At 34.6% G+C, this 24,486-nt stretch overlaps 1 protein-coding gene across 7 annotated transcripts; it reads left to right on the forward strand.

Moving 5' to 3' along the window:
- The first annotated feature begins 6,823 nt into the window (after positions 1 to 6,823).
- On the forward strand, positions 6,824 to 22,638 carry LOC106054098 (histone deacetylase 11-like). 7 transcript variants are annotated; one of them, XM_056027830.1, is made up of 13 exons: positions 6,825 to 6,962; positions 7,996 to 8,148; positions 8,543 to 8,706; positions 12,042 to 12,142; positions 12,654 to 12,683; positions 13,577 to 13,693; positions 13,834 to 14,013; positions 14,800 to 14,896; positions 19,208 to 19,277; positions 19,368 to 19,476; positions 19,879 to 20,068; positions 20,673 to 20,718; positions 22,242 to 22,381. In XM_056027830.1, the coding sequence occupies exons 2-12, from the start codon at positions 8,111 to 8,113 to the stop codon at positions 20,699 to 20,701; spliced, it is 1,125 nt and encodes a 374-aa protein (XP_055883805.1). In that variant the 5' UTR covers positions 6,825 to 6,962; positions 7,996 to 8,110; the 3' UTR covers positions 20,702 to 20,718; positions 22,242 to 22,381. The 7 variants fall into 7 exon arrangements, with proteins under 7 accessions (XP_055883798.1, XP_055883805.1, XP_055883800.1 ...); XM_056027823.1 differs by lacking the exon at positions 20,673 to 20,718 and having other exon boundaries at positions 6,824 to 6,962; positions 22,242 to 22,638; XM_056027825.1 differs by lacking the exon at positions 20,673 to 20,718 and having other exon boundaries at positions 6,825 to 6,941; positions 22,242 to 22,638.
- The last annotated feature ends 1,848 nt before the right edge of the window (positions 22,639 to 24,486 follow it).

The following is a 24,486-nucleotide window of genomic DNA, read 5'->3' on the forward strand; positions in this document are numbered from 1 at the left end:
GAGCAACGTAGCATTAATAGATTAATGCAATACACAAATAAATACATAGGACATGTTTATGTTTTCTTACTTACGCCAGTGAGAAATACACAATGCACTAATTAAATATAAATGAACTAAGCAAAATACACATGATAATATCCAATGGAAATAGCACAAAAGTAATTAAGATGGAACTTGTGATTAAGTTCGGCTTACCACCAGGTATTCCTCTAGGAGAAAGAATAAATGATACAGTCCAGACTCGATAGCTCAGCTCGAATGAGAATGAAAGAGAGTCTGACTCGATTTAATTTACCTTATATACAAAGGCCTGGAAAACGTGGGCGGACACAGGAAATGTCCTAGGCTAAGATTTATCTTACACGTGGGTGGATTTGACTCGAGGTGGGAGCCGCACCTTGGAATATCACGCGGTGTGTTGACCAGGGTAATCTCTTAGATCAAAGAGAGACGTGAGAGAAGGGGGGGGGGGAGAAGGATTAGCTTGCATTCAAACCAAGGTGGGGTCAACCGCGACCGTCCTTCAGACATCCGGCGGGCAAGACAAAAGAGATTGTGTGTTTACCTTTCACCGATCAAGGGCAGATAAATGAAAGGACGCGCTTTAGATATCTCCAATGTGGTCAACTAAGTCTAGCCTGGAGAGGAAAGGGTGGTGCGGGTGAAGAAATTGGGGTTAGGACGGGGAAATAATTGAAATAAACTAAATAAATAATAAATAATAATAATTAATGCTGTGATAAATTTGAGTGACTCTGACAGCGAGTTTTTGACTTGTCACACTAGGCATAAGTATAGGCTTGACAGGAAACAGATGACACAACTGCATCAAATTCAATTAGGCCTACCCGAAACAAAAAGCAAAACAAAGTTGGTTTCCAGCCATCTACAAGGAGTTATTTTATAAGAATATGTATCTAGGGCAGTGACGTAGAAGGGTACCCCTTGGGCCCGGATTCAGGAATACGACGTTGGGGCCCTGCAGGGCTGGAATTAGGGAGAGATCATGCACCCAGAGAGGGGCCCTCAAAATAGAGGTAAAAACAAAATCCACATTTCAACGGGTCAGCCACTTTCATGTGTTTTAGTTTTTCAACCATTTTGTTTTCGTATTTGAACCGACACTACTTGAAATCTTACGCTTATCAACACTGTCATGGTTCAGAAGTGTCCTCTAATAGCGACTCGTAGTATAAAGGCAGCTCGGGATTTAGTCAACTTACCCTCCACAAAGGCAAAAATATACTTTTTATGACCAAAATATGCATATAACATTTTTTTTAAAAGAAGAAAAATGAGATTAAATAAAAAAAATGCTCTATTTCTTTTGTCTAAAATATGGTATGCTTTTAGATATACGATGCTTGCGCTCCATTCTGGACAGCGATGTCCTTGCGTACGCTAGTATAGAGAGTGTGAAAGACTTCTTATGGTCCGACAATTACGCTGGGCAGGGCACGTATCCCGTATGGGGGGACGAACGTATGCCAAAAACAGTAACGTCTTTTTTGGTGAGCTAAAAGGTGGTCAACTTATCGAATGGTTCCGCAGATCGTCGGTAATTTGGGTTTTTAGTCTATTTATCATTGGATTTTTAAATTTATTTTTGGTCGCTTCTAACAAGCATATTTTTTCATACATTGTTATTTATGATAACAAAACAAAGGGACATCAAGTTACTCAGATTGATTTTCATTTGATAAATTTCACCAAACTTTCGAATCTACATGACATTCTGTTTACACTTTCTAAAGTTGAAGATGTTCTGGAGACAGAGTTTATTGAGCTCATCAAAAGCGATGCAGTTAAAAATAATTGCTTTTCAATGTCACAATTCTGGATCACGTGTTTGCAGTCCTATCCCAGCTTGAGATTGTGTTGCGCCTTCCTCCATTTCCAACAGGAGGCTTATAGCTTTGCGAAGCAAGGTTTTCCAGTCTGTTAGTTATTAAGTCTAAATCAAGAAGTAGACTTGATGCTGAAGATGACATTCATTGTGCTCTTACAAAGACTCTCACAAGAATCCAACCTGCGCACTAATGTCAAGGTATTAACAAACGTGTTGACCTTATTTAATATCATCCTCCATGCTTCCCCATATTTTCCAACTTGTCACACAAGTCTGTGCACACATGAAGATGGTGACTACACAATAGAAAAATTTAATAAATGCAAATCATAAAAAAACTATATATATATATATATATATATATATATATATATATATATATATATATATATATATATATATATACATTTCGATAACGATTTTATAACATTAGCAAATTTCCATTTACCTAAGCTTAGAGGGGAATCGTATTAGGTGGTAGCGACGCTACAATGATTGAGAACCGGTGATGTAGGGGATGTCAATATTATCCTGCGCTTATTGCATGGTGTAATGAGGTGTGGTGGAAGTTGCGGAAATCTTTGGTGAGATAAAGAACGAGATTCGAATGCTTAGGATAATGTCATTGATAACTTCTCTCTGACGGCCATTTTTCACTTGATCGTTAACCAATCGTTCTTTCTTGAATATGAGTGCGTAGCTATTATTCCAATAAACGCTGATTTCAACCATCCTCTGGAGCCGAATCATTTTGCCTAAACACGCTTTGTTTTAATCTCCCGTTATAACATTAAAGTTATAAATAGTGGCACTGAAGAACTATGCATCACTGGGCAAGAAATGACAAACCAAGTAGAGCGATACGAATCAATGGATCGTCTTCTGTACTTAGCCTACGTAGTGTCTAGTTAGATTTAGAAGAACACACACTTAAAAAAAAAAATTAGCTCTAAGTCTTATAGATGGTACATTTTTATATTTTTTTTAGTAACATTAAATTCTATTTTTATTTAATGTGTCACACTTTTTGTCTAGCAAATACATACACACACACAAACACACACCACACACACATATATATTGTTAATATCCTACTTTTGAAATGTAGTTGTAGCACCAGAGTAGGAATGGACAAGGAGGTGAAGTGACAAGGGGATGAACTGACCGGGAACCCCTGACTATTTGACATCCAATTCACAAGGGGATGAACTGACCGGGAACCCCTGACTATTTGACATCCAATTCACAAGGGGATGAACTGACCGGGAACCCCTGACTATTTGACATCCAATTCACAAGGGGATGAACTGACCGGGAACCCCTGACTATTTGACATCCAATTCACAAGGGGATGAACTGACCGGGAACCCCTGACTATTTGACATCCAATTCACAAGGGGATGAACTGACCGGGAACCCCTGACTATTTGACATCCAATTCACAAGGGGATGAACTGACCGGGAACCCCTGACTATTTGACATCCAATTCACAAGGGGATGAACTGACCGGGAACCCCTGACTATTTGACATCCAATTCACAAGGGGATGAACTGACCGGGAACCCCTGACTATTTGACATCCAATTCACAAGGGGATGAACTGACCGGGAACCCCTGACTATTTGACATCCAATTCACAAGGGGATGAACTGACCGGGAACCCCTGACTATTTGACATCCAATTCACAAGGGGATGAACTGACCGGGAACCCCTGACTATTTGACATCCAATTCACAAGGAATAACGTTTTTAAACACATTAGTTCAGATCTTTGATTATTTTACTCAGTAGAATGTCCAGTTTGAGCGCAAGCTACAAGAACAAACAAACCAAACAAATAAACAACTGAATAATTGAAAGAGTTAAAGTCCCGAACAACACGCAGTGTGACCCAGTCATCGTCAACATGTGGGTGTGGATTGTCTGATCAACTATTATAGAATCGAGCTACAATAATTCTTTGGATCTATAGGCCTAGTGGATGATTTGCAGTCAGTAGGCCTACACATTAAAACAAAAAAAATTCAGTTTCTATTTCAATTACAAAAACACACAAATCCAACATGTGAACTGACTGTACAACACAGTCAAGCAGTCAACACACTCGAGACCATGTCTATGGTTCATGATCATTTGTTCATTGCATTCATCGTCGTTAATTAATATATGCACGGCGACAGAACGAGATCTATTTTTTTATGTTCCTCACAAAATACGAAAACTTCTGAAATTGTTTATTGTTCATGATCATTTGAGTATCCATTGTATCCTGTTGCAGACACTTAGGCCTACAGATCTTCATACATCCCACACGGACGAGATCCTTGAACTTGTTTCAATGGCAATGTCTTTAGTTGATGTCAAAGTTCTGCCACACACAGTCTAGACTTATACAACATGTAATCGTTTGAAAGTTCATGTCAGCTTAAACGTTGTCCAAAGTCAATGCCAGGTATTTAGGTAGAATGTGTCCGGCACTGCCATCTTGATGTTGTAAGGTGGCAGGATTGAGTATACTTAGTAGGTATAGGGTTCAAATCACTTATGGGGCGTAATAAACCTTTTCGCGCCATGGTTGCTACACCACTGATTTAGGCAGGCCGTTGAATAATCAGATGCAAGTGGAGAAAACAAAAAGGACTTTGCAATCGACCGGTCATCTGTTTCTGTGGCCCCCGTTTAGCGAGGGTGTCAAGTGGCCAGCATAACAACCAACCGGCTTTACTTTCCCCCAACTAGTGTCAGGTACCCAGTGCACGAGTCAAAGCGCGGTTAAAGCGCACCTTCTGCACAAACTTGCGATGTCACGATGTGCACGGCGGGGTCATACCAATGACATATAGATCTAGGCTAGACTATAAGCCCTATGCAGCAAACTCAAAATAACTGTTTGACATTTCCACAGAAAAGAAGCAGCAGGGTCTTCCAACGCAGGTTGTCTAACAAGTAACAATTTTAAGTACATCTACACATTCTTGAATAAACCTTGAGACTAAAGCTAGGCTAGTACTAGATATAGAGCCAATATAGGGCTCTGCTATGTTTGAGATTTGATCAAATTTTCGAAATTCTTGCGAATTACCCACCAATCGGAGGCCCTAAACGGCTGCCTAGTTTTCTTGTGCCTAAGGCCAGCCCTGTTAGGGGCTAGGGTCAGTGGCGTAGCAACGTTTCCGTGGACCCGGGTTCAAAAATATCTTGGTGGGCCCCTTTCCCTCAAATAAGACGAATGTATAGTGTGACATAACAATTGAGTAAACTAAATGTATGGGTGTGTTAACCAAAAAAACATTCCAATACTTTCTGCTTTATGTAGATCTTGCTTCTCATTTTTCAACATGCCAAACACAACGCCGACTGCCCTTACACTTTTGTACTCGACAATAAGCAATTCTCTAAGTGCTGCAACTCCCAGGCGTTCTTTTTCCTTTGAGAAACACAAAGTAATTTGTGGAAACAACTTTAGCACATCGAAATATCCGAATAATTCCTTGATGACCACCTTGGATTCGAGACGCGCCCATCTTGAGTGTTATGTGCCAAAACACATACCAAGAAATCTGAACACAGCTGACGGAATCATTTAAGACCAATTTTAAGTTGTGGTTAGCACAGTGAACATAATGCGCAAGCAGCTTCTTTTGGTGAAGACCATTGTGGCCCTACTATACACTTTAATTGGAGGTACCATCATAGCTTTAACCTGGCAATTTATTTAAGGATAAATGGGGATTATTCATTACTTGGAGCATTTGTTCTGCAGACGTCTGGTTCTCACCAAAACGAAAGCCCAGAGATGACTCTCTAATTGCTACTTTCGGGGGTATTGCGTCATCGTTTCCAGTCTGTGGGACTTTGTTTTCCTGACAAATTTCAATATTCATAACAATTTTAAATAAAACCGGGTTATAGATTTTTGTATAAATATAATGGTGATAACTTTCTTAAAGAACTATGAATTAAATACTAAGCATTAGTCAGAGTTCCAGTTTCATATATGTATATACCTTTGGATAGATCAGCTGTGTGTAGAGGGGGGTGACATCGTTCCGACCACAGACACAGGCATTTATCTCCAAAAGACACTATTCCATGATCATGTGTTTGTAAAAATATAATGGTGTTATCTTTCTTTAAGAACTGTAAACCAAATACTGAGTATTGGTCAGAGAGAGACACTGTTCCATGATTAATTTTGACATCTTTCTATCTTCCACATCTTTATTATAAACCTGCTCCCCAATTCTTTTTTGCCTTTCATAGTAACAGAACAAGCATTTCCATTTTAACGGTATAGATGTCACTTACTCTGCTGTTTAGTTTTCTTGGTAAATATTTAATGTTATTTTTTTTTAAATTTCTTTAGATTTCATCTCCTTCTTTTTTTTTCTGCTGTAATGATTACATTAACATTGTTTTTACATAATACAAATAAAGCAAAACAATGTGATGAAGATTTCCGAGGACGCTATAGTCCTAAATGAGTCTCGAATTCATTGGCTCGGAAACAAAAGTTTTAGAATCATAACTGTTGTGACAGTTTAGTTACTCACTCTCCATGACTGCACTTATTAAGATATTAGATCTCACATTTTAAATACAGAAAAAAAAAAAAGAAATACTTGAGCTTTGAGAAAATTGAATAATTAGCAGCTGTGCCGAAATTTTAATTCGTGAACATCAGGACTTTGGTGTCATCCGTAAGTTCTCACGTGGGCCCCAACTAGTTTAGAGTCATGGGCTCAAATGCAATGAACCCCTTGGCGCGCCATTGTTGCTACTCCACATGCTGTGGGCCCCTAATGGTCGTGGGCCCGGGTTCATTGAACCCCTTCGCGCCATGGATGCTACGCCACTGGCTAGGGTTTGGGTTAGAGTAGTTTCTAAAAATTTTTTTTTTTGTTCAATGGCCTCCTTCAGTCGCGAATAGTATTACTGACAAGGGAGATCATTCTGCTTTATTTCTAACTTTGTCAACAACATGTCGGACAATTCTAGTAACTAATGACTAATGATAATCTCCTTCGATTTTTTATTTTAAGACGCTGATCTTCATGATTACCTAATATTATTGGCAATATAAGGCAGTGGGTAGCATTATTCATTAGGTAATTTCCGCGGTAATCCTGTAGACATTTCCGCTATCTAGATCTAGATTTAGGTGTCATGGTAGATCTAGTAAAAACTAGTTTAAATAAGTTTATTATAGTATCATTAAATGATTAAAATTAAGTTATAAGTATATAGTATATTACTATATATATTCCTACTCAGCCCATCTCAATCTCAGCCTCCTCATCTGTCACAATATGTGATTGACACTGATTGGCCATGATTCATGATTAGTGTTAGTGTTAGGCTTGGCCCAGATCATGATCTAGAGTCTATCACTCTATCTATGACTCTATACTCTATGTCTATAGTGATTATAGTCTATAGATAAGATTCTATGTTTACTTATTTGAATTTTGATCTAGATCTAGATCTCTAGATCAGATCATAATGATAATCTAGTACTTAGACTTAGTAAATCTATTTCTATCTAGATCTAGTTTTACTAGATCTAGTACTAGTTAGAGGTCTATTCAATAAAATTCTATTATCCTCGATTCTAGATCTCTATGAATTGAATGATCATACTTATGATACTAGATATCTAATACTAATCAATCTCTCTGTCATCATAGTAAAGTATAGAATCTATAATAGATCAACAAGATCTAGACCTAGAGTGTAGTAAGTAATGAATAAATGATGATTGATACTAATAACTAATCATACTAATGATAACTAATGACTGTGTTGTACTGTCACTATCATTAGAATCTAGATATAGAATCTAGTAAAGAAGTAATGTTTGTCTATCAGTATCATTATCCACCTGTAACTATAGTAGTGTAACTATGACTATGTATGAAGCTGGCTGGATGAAGATTTTTCACTTGTTTTCCATATCTAATGTGGAGACATTTTGCATTGTAAACATCATATGTTATATGTTATGTCATAAACATCAGTAAATATTATGTCTAAACATAACCAGATGTATTCTAAATTTATACTTTTTCTTTAAATTGATTTACCATGCTACGGATATTTTTAGTTGCTTTATGTCTTTTATTATGTGCTTCTATTTTATAGGATTTGAATTACCAAATAAAAATGTCATGTACATGATCAAGATATCAGGTCCTGTACACAATATTCTAGACAAATTAATTCGAATGAACTCCCAAGAGACTTTTTAAACTTAGAAATGGAGCCTGATCTCAACACACAGACTGTAGAAGAAAGGTAAAGTAGAATAGCTTGCTCTAAAACATTTTCAAAAACAGAATTCTCCATTTTGTTATAATGTATTTTTTTTTAGATTGGTTTCTGCGATGATAAGAATATTTTCTAAACATTTATAATATACAAACACACTAATTTAAGTTAACTTATTTCACTTTTGTCTTATTAGAATTGACTAAGAGAAATAATCTTCTATGCTCTCTGTTGAGTCAAACATATTGAATGAAGTTATCCTGGTGCTGTTTTATTTCAGTTGATTATGGAACAAAAGACAAACTAACATTTTTTTTTTCAAACCTTGAGACAATTTAGTATTTCTTTGAGATGTAATTTACAGTTTTTTGAATTTTATTTATTTAAATTAAATTTATTTCTGTTTTTGTTTGGTTCTAAGCTTAACTAAATCAAAGAGGAGCTGCCAGCAGTATGAAGTAGTGGTCAAACCCACACAATGGTCAATTATTTACAGCTCAGAATATAATATTGGATTTTGTGGATTAGAAAAACTTCATCCATTTGATTCAGGGAAATGGGGAAAAATATTTGAATTTCTTAAAGGTATGTTCTTTGTTTAGATGGAACAGTGATACATAAAGAATATTATATTTCTAGGCAGAGACTAAACTTATTATTACTCTGTAACTGTTGTGGCATACAAATATAATATTATTAATATTATATATAAATGAATATATATAGTACAAATACAGACCTGCCTACCGTTACGCAAAATGCGTATTCGTTACGCAAAATCTCCCAAAAATGACCGCCAGTACGCAAATACGACTTTAACCTGTCGCGTTACGCATTTCGCATCCTTTTTTTTTTTCCCTCTTTAAGCTAGCTTACAAGCGGTCACTGAGGTCACGCTAAGCCGTCCTATTGGGGACAAAAATAATTAGTAAAGGTGGGGTGAAGCCATAGATCTATCTGGCGAAGAGAGCTCGCTGCGCTGCGTGTGACGTTTTGGTACCATAGGTCAACTATTGATTGGTTCTTGATAGCTTACTAGTGGTCTTGAAGGTCACTCTAAGCCGTCTAATTAGGAAAACAAAAAGAGGGGGTGAAGACACCATCTGGCGAAGAGAGCGCACTACGCTGTGCGTGACATTTTGGTACCATAAGTCAACTAATGATTGGTTCTTGATGGCCCATCCCAAACAATTAAAAGTCAATGAAGATTATAATAGCCTTCAATTGTTTTTCCGGTTCATTTGAATCGAGAATGTTTAAGCGCGCAGCTTTTGAAAACATTGCTCCTTCTAATACAAAAAGACGTATACAATTTTTCAGAAAGGAATATACTGTTGAGTTTCCTTTTATAAAAGCGGGACGAACATGTGAGTCAAATGCTTATTGTGAATTATGTAATTGTGAGTTTTCCATAAAGCATAGTGGGAAATTCGACGTAAATAGACACATTGCTACCCAAAGACATGTTGATTTGTCAAATTGTGCGAAAGAGTCAAAGTCTATAAGTAGTTTTTTTGCCAGTAAATCTGATTCCAAAACCGACAATGAGGTTATTAGATCTGAAGTAATGCTAGTAGATCTAGCAGTAGAAATGAACATACCATTGGCATGTCTCGACAAACTGACGAAAGCTTTTAAACTTATGTTTAAAGATAGCGACGTGGCACAGAAATTTCAATGCGGAAGATCTAAAGGAACTGCCATTGTAAAGGAGATAGCTGCAAAAAATACAACAAGTCTTGCAGCAAGAATGCGGATGTTTCCTTTTACAATTTCCACAGATGGAAGCAATGATTTTGGAAGCAATAAACTTTTTCCAATAGTTATTCGAGTGCTAAATCCAGAATCTTCTGTTATAGAGTCTGAACTTCTCTCAGTGCCAGCATGTGAGACATCTGCAACAGGTGAGACAATATTTACCCTTATCGACAATGAGTTTAAAACTCACTCAGTACCATGGAAACATTGTATTTCTCTTGGTGCAGACAATGCTCCAGTAATGTCTGGAAAAGAGAAAGGAGTATATGGATATATTTTGAAAAGAAATCCTAATACTTTTTTTTCTGGCTGTGTCTGTCATTTGATACACATTGCAGCAGAAAAGGGTGCATCAAGCTTTCCATTCAGTGTTGACCAACTTTTGATCAATGTTTTTTATTATTTTAAAAGAAGCTGTGTCAGACAAAGCAACTTTAAACAAATTCAGAATTTGCATGAAATTACAAACTCAAAGCTTTTGAAGCATGTCAGTACCAGGTGGCTGAGTATAAAGAGGTGTTTACCAAGACTTCTAGAAAATTGGGAGCCTTTACTAGATTTTTTCAAATATCAAGAAAAACATGCAAAATCAGTTTGTGAAAAGCAAAAGGCAGTTAGCTTAAGAAAAATTTTCTCTTCACCTACCAACCGGCTGATTTGTCATTTTCTGGTTGATGCTCTTCAACCATTTGATGTCATCAACACTGAATTGCAAAGTGCTTCTCCAATGGTTCATGTTCTAAGAAGAAGGCTTGAAAAACTGATCAAATCCTTGCTCATTCGTTTTGTCAAACCATCTGCCATGGTGAACAAAGATGTACTGGAGGTGAATATTGATGTAGCAACAAACATTAAAGACTCCTCAGAAATTCACTTAGGTCAGTCAGCAAGTGACTTTATCAAGAGAAAAGAAGAGGTTCACCTTAGACAGGAACGTCTGCAAGAATTTTTTGAAGCAGTGAAACAGTTTTATGTAACTTCTGTTAAATATCTCACAAATAAGCTTCCACTTCAACATGAGCTATTAAAACATGCTGAAATTGTAGATACATCCTTACATGATGTAGCTGATGGGAAAACTTCAGCCATTGATTACTTTGCAGAAAAATTTCCTTCCATAGTGCCAAATAATGCAACAGTAGCTGACATCAAACTGGAGTATGCAACCTACTTAATAACTGATATAACAAGCTGTGTAAGAGATAGACAAGATTCAACATGGTCAGCAATAGCAGAATTAAAAGAACATAATGAGAAAACATTTAAACTTCTGCCACAAATGATGATGTCAGTTCTGACTATTCCTCATTCATCTGCTCACTGTGAACGCATTTTCTCAATTGTGAGAAAAATTAAGACTGATGCCAGAAGTAGCCTCAGTAATGACACTTTGGAAGCATTGCTTATAGCCAAATCAAGGCCAGAAAATGCATTGGATAGAAAATATACTGATGTTGAGTTGAGAGATTTGAAAACAGTCTATATGAAATCTCTCCAAAAAGATAATTAGAGACTAATCAAATATAATTGTAAATAATTAATATAGATCTGGATGTGAAAATTGTATATAAAGGTAAGCATTTTTTTTTTTAATATTAATTTTAATATCATTTCGGTTTATATTGTTTAAAGAAAAAAGTCGTTCGCGCGTGTGTTCCACATTGAGGTCCCAAAATCCACATTTTGAACCTCAGTGTTACACATTTTGACTTTTTTAGGTAGGCAGGTCTGCAAATATATAAAATCTATTGCTGTGCTAAAAAAAAGTTTTTTAGCATCACAATAAATACTATATATTTATATTATATCTACACACTAAAGCAAAGTTTAAATAAAACAAACTATTGTCTTATGCAGACATTTTGCTGGAAGTTTTGACTGTATTATTCTTTCTAGAAGGACCATCTATAATTTTTAATGAAAGCAAGTTAGACTTGCAATGATAAATGGCTTGATGTCAATAAATATAATTTGTGCATACTTTGAGACATTGTATGTTTTTCAGTATTTATTACCTTTACTGTCTGAGAATATTGATTAAAATGTAACTTATGTTCTTGTTTTAAACTATTGACTAATGTGATGCTAAAGCTATTACTAGGACATTTTTGCACATGTTATCATTTCAAAATGTTTTATGTATTGTTATGTCCTTTGATTAGTGGCTGGCATGCTACGAGAAGATACAGTTGTAGAACCAATGGAAGCCACAGAAGAAGATTTACTTCTAGTGCACTCCAATAAATATTTACGTAGTCTAAAGGTAAAACCATCCTCACAATGTGGATACTCTACACATTTATAGTTAGTCTGAAAGTGTATATTTAAGATTTTTTAAAATTAGCATAATATCTTAATCTATTTATGTAAATGAGAAACAGTCAAACTTCATCATTAAACTTACAGTTATTTCTAAGAGCATGCCTTAGTGATATTAGACAGTTCTCTCAACTCAGCATTTATTAAATTCAAGGCATATCGAAGCCCTGCTTGCTCTCAACACTCAAGTGAAATGTCTGTAATTATGGACTATGTTCAAATATTTTCTTTGGGTGTTTGTTAATGAAGAGGGATGAAACAAGGTTTTTTAAGTCACTATTTGGAAAGGGGAGAATAGGTTGGGAACAGCACCACTCTATGATGAGGTTTGGCATAATGAAAAGTCAGAGGATTAAGACACTATTGTTAGGACAGGATGTATCCATTCCATTGTGCTAAACCTAAATGAGTTCAACCTTCTATTGACTTGTAAGTGTGTCATTGTCTTTTTCTAGCTGGCTAATATTGTGGAGGGGATGAATGAGGTATAGTTTTTGTTGTTTAGATCTAGTAGTTCTAGTCTTTTTGGTTTTCAGTTCTAGTTAACAGCAAGAGTACATTGATCTCAATGTTGATTTATTTCTTTTCTAATGCTATTACTACAAGTTACACAATTTTCTGATCAGTTACAAATATTTTTATCAAAAGTTAACATCACCAGTATTTATTACTACATATGTGTTTGTGTTAGAAAATCAGCAAACTATTACCAATATGTTTATATTTAGAAGATAAAAGTTCTGCATTAAAAGAATATTACGAAAATTGATTATTTTGGATGTTTTTTTTTTGTTTTTTTTTGTTATTTTTTATTTATTATTTTCTTATCTTAAATGTAGAATCAGAAAATATTTAATATAAATTTTCAAAGAAACAAATTTTTTTTATACGTGTCTATGTCAATTTAAAAAAAAACAACTTGCGTTAGTTTCTACATCTAAGTGAATGATTGTTGTCAAGTCACTGTTCCAAATGTTTGGATGGATACATCCTTTGTCTTTCTTAAATGAAGTAAATTCAGTGACATGGCTTGAAACTTTACAGTAAATGTGATCAATAATCTCTAATGACCTAAAATACAAAATGTTTTAATATAGTTCTTACTAACATGAATCTAGGTTAAAGTTAATCCATGTATTGTTTTTCAATTCACCAAGCTGTTAGTTTGATAAATGACTGCATGCCTGATTCTGTAGTTGACAGGACTTACAAAATTAGAATGTCTGTATGACTGCATGCCTGATTCTGTAGTTGACAGGACTTACTAAATTAGAATGTCTGTATGACTGCATGCCTGATTCTGTAGTTAGCAGGACTTACTAAATTAGAATGTCTGTACACTGTTATAACCCATGATGTCATCTTCTCACTATTGCAGTGGAGTATTAATGTTGCTGGAATAACTGAAGTCCCACCTGTTGCTCTGTTGCCAAATTTTATTGTTCAGAAAAAAGTTCTTAGACCATTTCGGTTCCAAACAAGTGGAACTATTATGGTAGGACATTTTATATCATAGGACATGATGTTTTACTTTGATATCATAGGACAAGATGATTTAGTTTGGTAATAAATAATTGGCCTACTACTTTAAAACAACTACAATGAACAGGTTTTTTTTTTAATTGCCTTTAAAAGGGAGGTAAATTGGCAATAGAAAGAGGCTGGGCCATAAATATTGGTGGAGGATTTCACCACTGTTCAGCCAACAGAGGTGGAGGATTTTGTGCTTATGCAGACATCACTCTGTCAATACAGTATGCCTTTCAAATCTTCAATATTTCTAAAGCAATGATCATAGATCTAGATGCTCACCAGGTAAGACATTGTCTTCCTCTTGTTTAAATAGTTTTTTTCATAGTTATTTGCAACATATATATCAAAGTTTTTTTTCTTTCTAAATGTTTTTTCTTTACAAAGCATATATCAACTCTGTCTGTCTGGTAAAAGGTTTGTACCCATTAATTCTCCCACACACATTCTCAGATTAAGCTGTAACGTTACACAATTATTTATTGGCATAGACAAGACATGAATAAAAAAAAAATTAACCAAGTAGTCAATTAATTACTGGTAATTATTTATTTTGTTTGATAACAACAAGGGAAATTAATCCTTTGGCCTTCACAGATACAGCTAAATATGTAGGGTTTCATTATTTCTCAAATCCTCAGATTAAGTTGAACCTTTAAAATAATTTATTGTACCTAACTAAACATGAATTAATTTTAACACATCATCTAATGAGTTAATTAATTATTGGTCATTATTTATTTTGTTTAATATCAATATATTATTGAGAGATGTTTGTGAGTGCAGAGTTCTTTCCCTTATATAAGCTTTTGTTTTTTAAAAAAGAATTTTTAAAAATATTTTGTTTTACTTTGGTAAACATTTTAATAAAATTTGAATATGCATAGATTGTAAATTTAGTTAATTTATAAATTAGTATAGCTCATACATTGTGACCATTTCTGTCAAAGAGTGTAGGTTAATTTATAGATTAGTTTAGTTCAATGGTTTTAATTTTTATTGCGAATCAAATGATTGAATTTCTTTTATTGCCTTTTTTTTTTTTTTTTTTTTTTTTTTTTAAATCTTCAGGGTAATGGCCATGAGAGAGATTTTATGGACGATAACAAAGTCTATATCTTAGACATCTTCAATAGAGACATATACCCTCATGATGGTTTTGCAAAGCGTAAATATATATTTTAAACAATTTTAACAGTTGAATGTTGGAAAGAAATGAATGTGTTTTTTAATGCAAACATGTTTGTATGTTCTTATCTTATATAATACAGAAGTTACTTCAAAAATGAAAATGATTACGTCTTAAGCGTCATGCATTCAGTAATGCATATTTACCAATGACTTAAATTCTGCCAAGTCACTGGTTTTTCTAGCTAGCTCAGGCAACCCATTCCATGCTCTAATAGCGCTAGGGAAGAAAGAGCATTTGTACAAATTAGTCCTAGCATATGAAACAAGAAATGTGCCTTTATCTTTGTGTCTTTCAGAGTATTTTTATTAAATTTTGTTTTTGTATTTGAATATTATGGTTAAGTGTTTTATGTATAATTGCTACTTTACTTTTAAGTTTTCTATCCTGAAGGCTTTCTAAATTTAGTGATTTTACTAAAGGTGTTACTCTAGTCAAATGTTAATATTCATTTGTTATGAATCTCACTGTATCTGTTCCAGTTTCTTAATGTTTTCTTGAGTTGGGGGTCCCAAACAGAGGATGCATATTCTATTATTGGCCTAACCAAGGTTAAATAACATTTTAGTTTTATGTTCTTATTTGATTTATAGAAATTTCTTTTAATAAACCCTAATGCTTTGTTGTTTTTTTTTGATAGCTTCATCAATATGGGGATTCCATGACAGTTTTTCATTTATTATAACACCTAGGTATTTTGCGTTTTTAGTTTGTGTTACTGGTTTACCATGAATAAGATAAGTGGAATTAATTTGTTTGTTTGTTACTCTTAATAACTGACATTTTTCTGGGTGGAAAGACATGCTCCAATTTGATTCCCATTTCTGTAATTCATCTAATTCTCTTTGTAAAATTTCTGTATCTTGTGTTGTTTTTATTGTTCTATATATTATGCAATCGTCTGCAAATAATCTGACTTTTGTTCCTGAACTAATGCAATTGAGTAAATCATTTATGTAAATTAAAAATAGTAGTGGACCTAAGACTGTTCCTTGAGGTGCACCTGAGTTTACTGTTATTGGTGTTGATTTAGAGCCATTTATTATTACAGTTTGTTCTCTCCCTATCAGAAAATCTTTAATCCACTGATGCAATGGACCATTAATGCCGAAACATTTTAATTTTTTAAGCAAATAATGGTGGTGAACTTTGTCAAAAGCCTTGGAAAAATCAATTAAGATAGCATTTATTTCTTCACTGTCATCTAAACCCTTTGAAAAATCATCAATTAGTCCTATTAGTTGTGTTTCACATGATCTATATTTCCTAAAGCCATGTTGGTATGGTGTGAGGACATTATGTTTGTCTAAGTGGTTTATGATGTTGCTACATATTATGTGTTCTAGGATTTTACATGTGATGCTGGTAAGTGATACTGGTCTGTAGTTTCCTGGGTCAGATTTTTCTCCTTTTTTAAATAGGGGGGGGGGTGACATTAGCTTCTTTCCAGTCCTTTGGTACTCTGCCCTGGTTAAGAGATGCCTGAAAGAGTATTTTGAACACTGGTGCTAGCTCATTGCTAAGTTCTTTGAGTAATCTAGCTGGAATACCATCAGGTCCAGATGCTTTATTTGGTTTGATGTTGGCTAATAGTTTTTCGATTCCCTTTTCTTGTACTTTTGTATCAGCACTCATTACAATATAAATCATCACAGCCGGAAACTAATTGCTTGGCAACTACTCTTTTCAATTCTTTGGCCACACCCTCATCAAATGTAACCATTCCTCAGAGTGCAAGCAATTCACACATACATGAAGCTACCAAGTGTTACTTTTTGCGGGAGAGTTAAGCATCCCCGCTCTCATTGCCCTGCAAGGTAAGCGACATGCAATCAGTGCTTCGAAAAGGGTCATTTTCAAAGAGTATGCAAATCAAAATCTTCAACAGTTTCGGCTATTGCTACTGTGCAGCCTTTGAGTTAAAACAAATCTATGATGTTGATGCTCTGCAGTCCATCCGGTCATTACTATGCACCGCAACTAACAGGACACCACATGAACGACTTCTTGGGTTCAACCGAAGAAGTGGTTGCGGGACATCCTTGCCAACATGGTTGACCAGTCTGGGTCCTGTCCTGCTGAAGAAGAACATTAGATCATCTAAATATGATCCCATAACAGAAGAAGTTGATTTAGTAACATGCAACCCTCAGTACACTATTATCCGAACACCAAATGGTCGAGAGGAAACAGTCTCGTTATGAATGTTAGCCCCTAGGGAGAAAGAAAAAGTTATAGAAAATGAGAATCAGAGTGGAACAGAGCTTGATACTGACTGCCCTGTCCAAAGCTGCCTCCCAGGAATCAACCTACTGATTCTATGATGGTTGAAGAAAACACCAGCACCACCGAAGACATAGTAAGACCGTCGGAAGCTCAAGCAGATGAAACTACACATAGATACAATCTTAGAGTAAGGAGAACTAGGCCCAATTACAAAGAGTTAAAGTTCATCATCTTTCTAGAACTCTTAAGTTGACATTCAATTTGTCATTACTAGTCTCCAAAATGACATTTGTTATTTTACTATCTTCATATTACTTTGTTACTTGACTTTAATATAATATTTGATCTATCATGTTATATTTTAATAAGCTATTTGATTTATCATGTTATATCAATACGTTACAGTATGTCATGCTATTCTACATTGTTTGTTTACTTCCCTATTATTATCTCTATTATTGTTCTGTGTTTACTTAATTCTTTGAATGTTAATAATATTAGTAAGCACAATTTAAACTGGGGGTGAATATTATGAAAATTATATGCTGTATCGGTTGTCGTTCTTATGTTTACATGTGCTTGTAACTTGTCCGTAAGAATGTGTTCACGAAATGTGTGTTGTGTAGTCATTCAGTGTATTAAAGCCATACTAAGCGGACATGGTTTTCGACTTTATTATCATTATGTTCATAACAGTCTTTGTCTCCTGGGGCTGAAAATGCTGATGCAAAGTATTTATTTAGGATGTTAGCTTTAGTTTCATTATCATTATGTGTTAAGTTATCTTCTCCTTTTAATGGTGCTATGCCTGTTGTTTCCATTTTCTTAGAGTTAATGTATGACCATAGGTTTTTGTTGTTATCTTTAGTTATTACATTGTTTATGTATTCACTCTGCAGCTGTCTGCTTACTTTTTGGGTTAGGTGTTTAATTTTTATATACTTTTTATAAACTCTTTCTGCCTTAGTTTCTTTAAATTTTCTATATAGGTTTTCCTTCTGTTTACAAAGCTTCTTTAATCTATTATTAAACCAGCATTTATTTATTTTGTTTGATGTGTATTTAGTTAGTATATGATTTTCTATAATATTTTAAAAATAGTTTTTAATGAAATTCCAGAGGTCATCCACTGGTTGGTTACTGTCTCTTTCTGAAAAGAATGTTTGTTGAAAGTTTAATACAGCCTGGTGTTGTTGTGTTAGGTTGCATTTATTCCAGAGTAAGATGTTTCTTTTGGGCTTTGTATTGGCTACTGCTTTTATCTGACTATGTATTTTAATGATATCATGGTCTGATATACCAGGCATAATATCATAATCTACTACTAATCCAGGTCTGTTGGTTAAGAAGAGATCTAATGTGTTGTTTAATCTAGTTTGTTTTTTAATGATTTGATCTATGCTTAGGTTGTGTAAAGTTTCTATAAAAAGCTCATTTATGTCCTTAAGGTTTTGGTGTTTATCTATGGTTAGTGTTTTCCAATTTATATCAGGTAGGTTAATCCAAAAACTGCATTTTTCTTTTTTCTTTAAGTGTAGTTAACTGATTACATAGTTCTTGCATGTACTCTAAACTAGAATTTGGTGGCCTGTAAATACTGTCTATTATTAGGGATGTTGAGGTACTTCTCAATAATTGACACATTGAACTGGGACAAATTCTCTTTCACCAAAACTGACTATATTGCATAGATGATGAAAAGTAGGGCTGTGCAGGATTTAACTTTTTGTCAAACATTAGTTTTTAGAAAAAACAAGTCTTGACAATGCTACACTTTTGTTTCATTTAATTTTGTAAGTTGTATTAAAAAAAATACTTGACAAACAGAAAATAAATAATGAAACAGAAAGTCATTTGCAATTTGCCATCTGTTAGAATCTTTCTACTGGCTGCAGGATCCTATTGTATCCTTTAAAACTGATGATTAAACATTTCCTTTAATTTAAAGTATATAATTAGCTAGTTCACAATATTCACTTTAATTGTCCACTACATGTTACTCTTAACTCTTTCAAAATTTGTTGTTCCATTATTCTATGTTGTTTTCTTTCATAATTTATTTAGGGGCCATTAAAAGAAAAGTTGAAATTGGTTGCTTCACTGACAATGAGAAATATTTAAAGTTGGTGGAAAGGTAATTATTTACTGTGTTGAGAGTCTTTGATTAGAAAGAAAAACATTGTCTAGGTTCTAATTGGCATGATCTTTATTTTGTTTTCTCCAGGCATGTGGAGGGCGCATTGAATGAATTCACACCAGATTTAGTTGTTTACAACGCTGGCACAGATATATTGGAGGGTGATCCACTTGGACTACTGTCTATAACTGCAGAGGTAAGATTAAAGTCTGCAACCTGCAGGCTTTGTTTTTGTCAATATTTTACGTTTGATACTATGGTACCACTGACTTGTCACATGAAAATACAAATATTACTTTTGATAGCACCCTGTGACATGTCCCATGAAAATACAAGCTCAATATTCTACAGAACCATTCCTCTTTTTTGATATAAACTTCTAACCTTCAGAAATAAAATAATTTTCTTTTTTTTTATTTGATTGATTTTTTTCCTTCTCTTTTCTAAGTTATAGCAAGACAAGAAAACAAATATTTGTAGCAAGAGTATTTTGATGTTCATTTTATTCATAGTTTAAATATCTACTTAGAGTATCATTCAAAAATATATTTTCCAATTTTCAATGATCATTTTATTTACTGTTGCATTATCTACTTAGGGTATCATTCAACGAGATGAGATTGTGTTTACCAAGTGCCGCTCAAGGAATATTCCCATTGTCATGGTAACCAGTGGTGGATATCTGAGAGAAACTGCTAGGATTGTAGCCAACTCCATTCTAAACTTAAGACACAAAAGTTTAATTTCTTGTACAGAAGCAGAGCAAGCTGGCCTGATAGAACCAGATGGTGAGCCAGTAATCAAACCAGTGGTATCTAGTCGTAGTACATTATGTTGTAAGAGGCACTAGCGTACACAAGTTTCTAAATTATTTTTATGTTGCTTCAATATTTTGTTCAAACTTGCTTAAATCCTCTTTGATTATTTGTGTGTTAAATATCTTTTCAGTTTTCAGCAACTCTTTTATTAATGACAAGAAACACAATTAAAATTGGAAATGAACCAATGATTTAGTTGTAATTTATTAGTTCATAAATAGAGCTTCAACTTGCTTTTTCGTTCTGAACGTATTCTTTTGTTGTATTTTTGTTATTCTTTATCTGTGATTGTTTTCTAGTTAGTGCTGTTGTCAGTAAGGTCAGATCATTGCTTAATTGCTTTTTTTGTGAGATGAGTTTCAGAAAATAAATCAACATACTATACACATGAAAGTTTACCATACACAAACACATGAAAGTTTACCATACACAAACACATGAAAGTTACCATACACAAACACATGAAAGTTACCATACACAAACGTTCTGTGACTTTTTCTTTTACTTTTTGTTCAAAGTACTTTTTGTTTCTTTGTTTTATTTACTTTTCTTGCATTATATATTTTTTTTAAAGATTTTGATCACTTTGGAACTCCTATCTGATTGGTTCAAAAACTTTGGTAAGATATCTATACACTCTAGTACTTTTTATATTTTTCAATCAAATATATGAAAGATAAGAAGGAGAACTATTTAGCCTAAAGAACTCAAGAAAGTTGTAAATCAATGATAGCAGTATATCTCAGTTCATTTGGTTGTTGTCTAGGCTTGGATTATTAAACAGTACTCACTTATTTAATTAGTCTCATTTAACTAGCCAATTAATATTATAATTATTACACCATAGAATCACACCACTAATTACAAGTCCAATTTTCTGATATTTTATTACCAATAATTGGAATAAAAAAACTTGTCTTAAAGTGCATTATTTCACTTGCCTACACAGTCCTAGCAGTGATCTACATATTTAGCAATATCCAGTGCAGACCTAACTGTTGTCTGCTGGTGGTCCATTTAGGTTAGATTACTAATGTCAGTTTTAAAACATAAATATGAAATTTGATTATTAAAAGATTATGAAAATGTAATAATATTGATTAATGATCGATTATAGCAACAAAAAAATTAATTACAAGTGATCACAACATGTACTGACATTTTCTAGCCTTCATAACTCATTAAGCAACTTCTATCCACTACAGTCTAATACCTCACTTGACACTGACTATCACTGAATTATTAACCCAACACTAGCTGTCACTTCTATAAACAATTCTCAGTTCGCTAACATTCTAATCCTAACAGTAACTTGTCTTACTCTGTGTCTTCTACACATGATGCTGTCCTCTGCAGCCATTCCAACATAACTAATGAGTCTGTATTCTAACTGTAAAGGCCCCCAAGGTACCACCATTGCCTATTAATCTTGTTGTGAAATTTATTAAATAATTGGCATCAGAGGGATCTGTGGCTGAGAGGCCAAAACCACTTGGCCTCCTAACAATGGACTCAAGTTTGAATCCATACTCGAGCAGAGTTGTGTTACCAATGGCTTAAAGGCAGCCTAGCCACCACCTCTTAGATACCTGACTAATCCACAAAAGAGATTGAACCCTAGCACATTGAGCATGCATGAAATGTGTACTATATAAATGGAATTGAAACAAAAATATAGTTTTGTTGCATGTAATACTTTCAAAACTGACAGTTGTTATTTCTATTGTGATAATTATATTGTCATTTCTAATCATTTAATTTCTTTTAAATATGCTATCAATTTCGTTTCTCATTTAGAATGACTAAACATTGAACCATGTAAATTTTGACCAGCATGCCTTCTTCTATTGATACCTCAGTTATAATTCTATTGTTGAATTTGTATCTTGTAGAAAGTTATTGTTCTACTGTGTTTTTATTTTTTTAGGTTATAACATTGGAGTGGAATTATGGGATAGAATGTATTGTGTTCATTCACATGGTTTAGCATTCAGTAGCATTAATCTCTTGATCTAAAAGAAATGTTTACAGTGAAAATGGGAAGAAGCTAATTTAATATTTCTGACATTAATATCCCAAACCTAATGTAGTAACTGTTGTTGAAATACAAAGTAATAGATACACATTTTTTCTTACTTTTTAGTGCTGCCTCAGACCTCATTGCCAAGGAGTTTTAGTGATGGAGGATTATTTGCTCGATTCAAACGAAGCTGTTTATCTCGATCATCTAACTCATTTCAAAACATTACAGACCTCAGTCCATCCAGACCCATGAGTGACCAGCAGCTGTCAAACTCAGACAATATAACCTGTTCTGATATGGGGTTCACTATGGATGACAACAGATTCTGACCCCTCAACTGACTGGAGCCCCAATACAGCTACAACAAGACCACTAAATTGACTGGAGCACCAATACAGCTACAACAAGACCACTAAATTGACTGGAGCACCAATACAGCTACAACAAGACCACTAAATTGACTGGAGCACCAACACAGCTACAACAAGACCACTAACCAATACTGCTACAACAAGACCACTAACCAATACTGCTACAACAAGACCACTAACCAATACTGCTACAACAAGACCACTAACCAATACTGCTACAACAAGACCACTAACCAATACTGCTACAACAAGACCACTAACCAATACTGCTACAACAAGACCACTAACCAATACTGCTACAACAAGACCACTAACCAATACTGCTACAACAAGACCACTAACCAATACTGCTACAACAAGACCACTAACCAATACTGCTACAACAAGACCACTAAATTGACTGGAGCACCAATACAGCTACAACAAGACCACTAAATTGACTGGAGCACCAATACTGCCACAATAAGACCACTAAATTGACTGGAGCACCAATACAGCTACAACAAGACCACTAAATCGACTGGAGCACCAATACTGCTACAACAAGACCACTAAATCGACTGGAGCACCAATACTGCTACAACAAGACCACTAAACTGACTGGAGCACCAATACTGCTACAACAAGACCACTAACCAATACTGCTACAACAAGACCACTAACCAATACTGCTACAACAAGACCACTAACCAATACTGCTACAACAAGACCACTAACCAATACTGCTACAACAAGACCACTAACCAATACTGCTACAACAAGACCACTAACCAATACTGCTACAACAAGACCACTAACCAATACTGCTACAACAAGACCACTAACCAATACTGCTACAACAAGACCACTAACCAATACTGCTACAACAAGACCACTAACCAATACTGCTACAACAAGACCACTAACCAATACTGCTACAACAAGACCACTAACCAATACTGCTACAACAAGACCACTAACCAATACTGCTACAACAAGACCACTAACCAATACTGCTACAACAAGACCACTAAATTGACTGGAGCACCAATACAGCTACAACAAGACCACTAAATTGACTGGAGCACCAATACTGCCACAATAAGACCACTAAATTGACTGGAGCACCAATACAGCTACAACAAGACCACTAAATCGACTGGAGCACCAATACTGCTACAACAAGACCACTAAATCGACTGGAGCACCAATACTGCTACAACAAGACCACTAAACTGACTGGAGCACCAATACTGCTACAACAAGACCACTAAACTGACTGGAGCACCAGCAGGAAGCTAAATTCTCTGCATACATAGTGTCTTATACATTGACTGTTCATATAACTTTGTAGACTGTCATTGGTTTACAGCAGTAATTGTATTTATAACTTTGTTGACTGTCATTATTTATACATTGAATAGTCATGTGAGTTTTTCTTTTAACTCATTTTGTATACATGAACTATTTATTTAACATTTTTATATCTGCCATCAAGAGACAAACATTGTCTATTTCTGTTTTAAGAAACATTTTCTTTATCTTATGTCTATGAATTGTTTCACCAAAAGAATTTAGATGAACATTTGTGTTTCAATAATTAGTTGGTGCTTTTATTAATGTTATACTTTCTTGTAAAGAGAAGCAGAAGAGAATTTCTAAATGTGAATCAACCTTTTTGGTTGCTTCATGAGAGCGTGTACTTCAGATTGTGCATTCCATTGTTCAACTCAAAATGGTGTCAGAACTTTACTGATAGTTCAGGCCATAGTGTCCAAACTTTACTGATAGCTCTGGCCATAGTGTCAAAACTTTACTGATAGTTCAGGCCATAGTGTCAGAACTTTACTGATAGTTCAGGCCATAGTGTCCAAACTTTACTGATAGTTCAGGCCATAGTGTCCAAACTTTACTGATAGCTCAGGCCATAGTGTCCAAAATTTACTGATAGTTCAGGCCATAGTGTCCAAACTTTACTGATAGTTCAGGCCATAGTGTCCAAACTTTACTGATAG

This window comes from Biomphalaria glabrata, chromosome 4 (genome assembly GCF_947242115.1).
Source record: "Biomphalaria glabrata chromosome 4, xgBioGlab47.1, whole genome shotgun sequence".
Taxonomy (NCBI): domain Eukaryota; kingdom Metazoa; phylum Mollusca; class Gastropoda; family Planorbidae; genus Biomphalaria; species Biomphalaria glabrata.

Bases quoted from the DNA above. Each gene is read 5' to 3' on its own strand.
- LOC106054098 (XM_056027823.1), top strand. From the start codon at position 8,111: ATGGAGCCTGATCTCAACACACAGACTGTAGAAGAAAG. The intron at 8,707-12,041 runs GTATGTTCTTTG...TCCTTTGATTAG, and splicing joins AATATTTGAATTTCTTAAAG to TGGCTGGCATGCTACGAGAA. The intron at 12,684-13,576 runs GTATAGTTTTTG...TCACTATTGCAG, and splicing joins TTGTGGAGGGGATGAATGAG to TGGAGTATTAATGTTGCTGG.